The 6,553-nt window shown below is 38.8% G+C and overlaps 1 protein-coding gene across 1 annotated transcript; it reads left to right on the top strand.

The window, feature by feature from the left end:
• The first annotated feature begins 5,235 nt into the window (after nt 1-5,235).
• LOC101568339 (olfactory receptor 147-like) lies at nt 5,236-6,180 on the top strand. The gene has a single exon (XM_004641370.1). It carries the CDS (start codon nt 5,236-5,238, stop codon nt 6,178-6,180), a length of 945 nt encoding a protein of 314 aa, XP_004641427.1.
• Nucleotides 6,181-6,553: the final 373 nt, after the last annotated feature.

Below are 6,553 nucleotides of genomic sequence, written 5' to 3'. Positions count from 1 at the left end.
ACATCTTTTTCATCCATTTCTCAGGTGATGGGCATTTTGGTTGCTTCCAAGATTTCGCTATCACAAATTGTGCTGTTATAAACATGGGTACACATATATCACTATGATATGATGTTTTCAGTTCTTCTGGGAAAATTCACAGTAGGGGCATAGTTGGTTTGAATGGGATTTCCAGTCCTAGTTTTTTAAGGAGTCTCCACACTGATTTCCATAATGGTTGCACCAGTCTACATTCCCACCAGCAGCGGAGAAGGGTTCCTTTTCCCCCACAGCCTCTCCAACATTTGTTGTTGGGTGATGTGTTTATGATAGTCATTCTTTCTGGGGTGTGATGGTGTCTCAGTGTTGTTTTTATTTTCATTTCACAGATGGCTAGTGATGTGGAGCATTTTTTCATATATTTATTAGTTTCTAGAATTTCTTTCTCTGAGAAGTGTGTGTTCATCTTGGATGCCCATTTCTGGATTGGGTCTTTAAATTTTGGGGCCCTAATGTTTTTTAGTTCTTTATAAATTCTAGAGAGAAGACCTTTACCTGAGCACTTATTAGTTAAGATATTTTCCCAGCTTGTGGGTTGTCTTTTCACTCTGTTGGTAATTTCTTATGACGTGCAAAAACTTCTCAATAAGAGGAGATCACAGATGTTAATTCTTTCAAGTATTGCCTGTCTCGTTTGATTTTTGTTCATGAACTCTTTCCCTACCCCTATGTCTTCAAGAGCTCCTCCTACTTTCTCTTCCAGGAGATTTAGTGTTTCTGTTTTAACGTTTGGATCTTTAATCCATTTTGACTTTAGTTTAGTGCATGGTGCTAGACCTGGGTCAAGTTCTAGTTTTCAGCATGTGGAGGGAAAGTTTTTCCAACACCATTTGTTAAAGAGGCCTTCTTTCTTTCTGTAAACATGTTTGGCCCCTTTGTCAAAGATAAGGAGGCTGACTGGAGTATACATGTCTTACTATGTAAATGTAACTGTTTGCTCTGCTAACCATAATAATAGTAAAGAAACCCCAATAACAATGAATAAACCAAGTAATCAGATCTATGTTTTTCATACCAGTAAAAAGTAATAAGGGGTTCTTGAAGAAATAACTGATTTAGAGGAAGGGAAGGATATAACTAAGATGAACTTACAACCTTCAGGAAAAATAAAAGAGATGCTTAAAACAACAACAACAACAACAACAACACACACACACATTGATAGTACTATGACAAAAAGGCAAATCAACCAACTAAAAGATCTCCCACATTCTGGAAAAGAATAATGATATAATTATTATCATTATCTGTATTTAGTACAGGGTCTACAGGGTCTCATTACACAGATCAGACTCATAGTGATACTCCTGTTTCCAGCCTCCCAAGCACTGGGATTACAGGTGTGCACAACCACGCCCAGTCTCATTCTGGTTTTGGTGTGCCCAGGGAGGGAGGCCAGCATCTGCCTAAGCTTTAGTCTGCTGAGCTATCTACCTGGCCCAATAATATATTATTGAGCCATAAATATAATAAAGTACTGCAATATTCAACAATATGGATGGAACTGGAGGTCTTACATTGAGATAAACAGACACCAAAAGAAAACTAAAACATATTTTCACTGATTTGTGAAAAAAATAGATGAGCCATGTAGAAGAACAGATTAGAAGAATGATCCCTAGAGACTGAGAAGGGCAAGAGACAAGGAAAACAGAAGAAACCACCACAAGGGGCATGAATCACACTTAGCATGAAATTAAATCTTCTCTAGAAGAGGAGGGAAGTGATTGGTTGAAATACTCTATGATATACTTAAAAATGATCCAAAACAATAAGTAGCTGAGAAGAGTTTAAAATTCTAGCACATAAAAATGATTAATGGGTTAAGATACCGAAATGCTTACGACCTGGATATGTCTATCACACATTGCATACATTTGTGAAATTAATCTAATGTAGCCCATAATGATTTGCAAATGCAATGTGTGAGGAGGCTGAAAATAGGAGGATCACTACAAGTCCAAGCTGCATAGTGAGACTCTAAGACCCTTTACTATATATGAAAAAGAGTTCTAAGTTAACCACTAACTTTAACCAAGTGAAACATATTGTTCTTGAGAAGACTGTAGCATGAGCAAAGAAAGCTGAAAAAAGCTGTGGCATAGCTCAGAGAAAAGCAGGATGATTTGACTTACTTGGTTATATTTGAAATAGGCTAATATGACCATTATGTAAGTTATTGAAACAAGAGAATGACAGATTTTGAAGTTTAAATATAAGCTCAGAATCTCTATAGTCAGTATTTGTCCCCCTCTATGCTGATGGCAGTGAGGTAAAAGAATGATCCTTCTCCTGAGCTTCACCTTAGAACCCTACATAAACTATCCCAATATGATGTGATATAATGTGAGATTAGAGGAAGGATTTCATGTTCTTGCCCTATCTGAATAATAGCTGTAAATATTTCTTCAGAAAACACAAACTTTTTTTCTCTTGTATTTTGGGGAATGGTGTTCAGGGTCTCACTACTAGATTGGACTCATAGAGATCAGCCTGTTTATAGCCTCCCAAGAGCTGGGATTACAGGTGCATGCAACCATGCCCAATCTCAATTACTGTCTCAGTGCGTCCCAGGGGCGCGGCCGGCATAGCAGGCCTGGGGATCGGAAGTCCCGGCCCCTGCACCTGCTTGCAGGTGCTCTAATCTACTGAGCCATTTGGCTGGCCCTAGAAAACATGAACTTTAATGAATCAGCAAGTCCTCATCACTGCTGTGAATGCCTGTCATGGGAGATACACGGCAAGGCTTCCCTGAAGGAGCTATGGTCTTTAGTAATTTGAGGGGTTTGAGAATAATAACTGGGACTCAATGGTTCAGTTTCCCATTATCCAAAGTATGAAATGTGCCATTGGAGGTTTTCTGAGCCTTTTGCTCTCTTTCCTTCTTTTCTTTATGCTTTCTTTTCTTGATTTCACAAATTCCACAATTTTAAGATGGAAATGACCCCCAATGCTTTCTTAATGGTCTAATGCTTCTCTTGAGCATTCCTTGGCCTTGTTTGTGTCCTCTTCGACATGCCTGTGACTGCATAGCCACTTGTACAAAGCTGAATTGTAATTTTAGTAACATTTCTACTTTTTTGTTTTAAGTTTATTAAAATTTCTTGAAAAATCGCATTGTGTATTTTTATCCATCTATTTTATTGTGTGTTGTATTTCTTGGGAGAAATCTTATAGAACTTCCCCTTGCAATATCTCTTGCTTACAGTTATTTTCTGGAGCCCCTTGTAGCAGAAATATTAATTCAGAGAAGCTCTCCTTCCCTCCCCCTCCCTTCTCCTCCCCTTCCTTTCTCTTCCCTTTCCTTCTCTTCCCATCCCATTTCTCCTTCTCCTCTTTCTTTCTTTTTCTTTCTTTCTTTCTTTCTTTCTTTCTTTCTTTCTTTCTTTCTTTCTTTCTTTCTTTCTTTTTCTTTCTTTCTTTCTTCTTTCTTTCTCTCCTTTCTTTCTCCTTCCTTCCTTTCCTTCCTTCCTTCTTATTGTATTTTTTTGAGTCATTCACTGAATCCTTCATTCAATTGCTTCTCACAGTTCATCTTACTTCAACCTAAGTCCAGTCATTCTTGCTAGTGGCCTAGTATTATTATCTCAGTCTGCTCTGAGGTTATTTCAAACTTCTGCAAAAGGACAAGTAAAACTTTAGAGTGATTTCTAATCCCCCCACTAACAGAAGAGGGCCTCTGTACTTGAAAGCTTTCTGCATCACACTGATCCCAATATATTTATGACCCTTGTCTATGGGAAGAGACAATGGGGACTCTCTAACAGCTTGTGCAAGGCCCCCTGGGGACATTCAGTAATGAGGAAAATTATAGTGCTTTTTTTTTCACTGAGCTTACAAACTCTAACCTAGCTTGCTCTTGGGTGGCATCTGAGAGTCTAGGAGTGGTCTTTGCATGAATTACCCAAGATTTCCTGTTCCATATTCCTACTTACAAATAAAAGCATTGGCACTACATAAGCCTTTGCCTGCGAGGCAGGAAATTTGTGCAGTACCCAATGCATACTCTAGGAAAGAGAGAGGTATCCTTTTATCATATATATATTTACCAAACACATGCTTTAAGTATCACAGATTGCTCTGCATGTTTAAAATAGTACAGAAGAAAAAATAGACAAAATCTCTGCCATTGTGGAGTTTAGATGCAAATATGCAGGAGTATGTGTTTTGGAGTAAGACACAACAAGCAAAAACCAAATACATGGTGTCGCATTGCGTCTGTGATGGGGAGACACAGGACAAGTTTGCTTGCTTTTCCTTGTGGAGAAGTTCCTACTTGGAAGGAAATCTAAATGTATGTAAAATGGTATGGTTTCAAGAAGTTAATGTTATTGTAACTAATTTGTCTGTGAATGCAGCACATTTAATCCTTTTAGTGATTTAGCTGGATCCCTGGAGAAAATACTGAAGGAACTAGGTCTTCTGACTTTTAATCAGTTCCCTTGGGATTTTGGACTCCTAAAACCCCTTAGGTCATATTGGGTGGTTTTCTGTTGGCATCAGTGGATGATATGTACCCCTTCTTGGTCTAGAGAGGACACCATGGACAAAGTCACTAGCAGAAATCATGATCCGTAACTCGTAGCTTCTCAGAGGATGGAGGCCTGGGACCTGTGTTCTGATTCACTCTGTTCAAAATTCTTCCAAGACAAGAACAATTGCAATAAAGGCAAAATTCTTTTTTTTCAGTTCTGCACTCATATAGTTTACCAGAGAAACTTAAGTTTCTCTGAAAATCAAGGAGAAAAGTTATTGAGATCCTATCTTAAAGCTATGATACAGAAGGATGAATATTAAATTTTATCTCTTCTACTATTCTTGCAAATCTCATCTGTGGGGTTTAGTGAGCCCTTGAAATGCCTCATTGCCTGCCTGCTGAGAACACTGCTGAGCCTGATGTGGGATGGGGACTTTTCAGACAGAACTGGAGCAGAGATGCTGCAGGGTCAGGGAGGAGGGGGTCCTGGCTTCTTGAAATCCTTCTTTCCAGGATTCACCTTCTTTATCATTCTCAACATTCATTTTTATACATTTTTCTCTGTTTTTGAAAATGTTGAAAACAAAGGCTAGTGCAAAGGTAGGCTTGAGTTCATATTCCCAATCTGCATATCAGTTTCTGTATCCTGGGGATGGGTGAGTACACCTAATATCTCATTTTATTGTGAACAACCTACTATTTCTTTTGTTATTACAGAGATGTCCCAGGGAACAATGACCTCAGGCAATGGATCTTCAGTGACAGAATTTGTCCTATTGGGTTTAACAGAACAGCCAGAGCTCCAGCTCCCTCTGTTCTTCCTCTTCTCAGGAATCTATGTGGTCTCCACGCTGGGGAACCTGGGCTTGATTGTCCTGATTGGTCTGAATCCTCAGCTACACACTCCCATGTACTACTTTCTTTTCCACCTTTCTTTCATTGATCTCTGCTACTCCTCTGTCATAATTCCCAAAATGCTGATGGGTTTTTCAAAACAGAACATCATCTCTTATGGTGAATGCATGGCTCAACTATTTTTCTTCTGCTTCTTTGTTATTGGTGAGTGCTACATTTTGACAACTATGGCCTATGACAGATACGTGGCCATCTGCAAGCCTTTGCTTTACAAGGTCATCATGTCTCATCATATGTGCCTCATGATGGCAGTGGGTGTGTATGCAATGGGATACTTTGGTGCCATGATCCACACAGGGTGCATGCTGAGACTCACATTCTGTGACAGCAATGCCATCAATCATTACATGTGTGACATACCTCCCCTCCTGCAACTCTCTTGCACAAGTACTTCCATCAACGAAATGGTAGTTTTCATTGTGGTGGGTATCAATATTACAGTGCCCAGTCTCACCATCTTCACTTCTTATACCTTGATCTTGTCCAGCATCTCCTCTATCCATTCTGCAGGGGGCAAGTCCAAAGCGTTCAGTACCTGCAGCTCTCACATAATTGCTGTTTCTCTTTTTTATGGATCTTTAACATTCACATATCTTAAGCCTTCTTCTGATTCTATTGGTCAAGATAAAGTAGCCACAGTTTTTTATACCATTTTAGGACCAATGATGAACCCTTTCATCTACAGCTTGAAAAACAAAGATGTCCACATTGCACTGAGAAAGACCTTGAAGAAAAGGATACTCTCCTAAATAGGTGTGGTGTTATTGATCACAAAGTTTAGTTCAAGAATGTGATTTGTTAAATTTTGGAATGGACTAATGTTGTAACTCAGTGGAAGAAGATTGGTTTAACATCCACAAGGCTTGGAATTTTTCACCTGCACTGTGAAATATCAACAAAAGCAGCAGCAGCAGCAACAATAAAGAAATCCATAGACCTACACAGAACACTTGCGGTTGTTAAAAGAAAATGACTTGATAATATACAAAATTAACTTAGTTATAGATCTCATTTCTGAAGTAGAGGGCAGATATGGAAGAGGGTTAGATCATTATTTTTTTCCAGAGGAGAAATAGAATAGTTCATGTTATCTTTTCCAGTTTATAATCAGTAAATATTTCT

Source organism: Octodon degus, unplaced genomic scaffold (assembly GCF_000260255.1).
Source record: "Octodon degus isolate 3935 unplaced genomic scaffold, OctDeg1.0 scaffold00136, whole genome shotgun sequence".
NCBI classification, from domain to species: domain Eukaryota; kingdom Metazoa; phylum Chordata; class Mammalia; order Rodentia; family Octodontidae; genus Octodon; species Octodon degus.
This window is presented reverse-complemented; position numbering and strand designations above follow the sequence as displayed.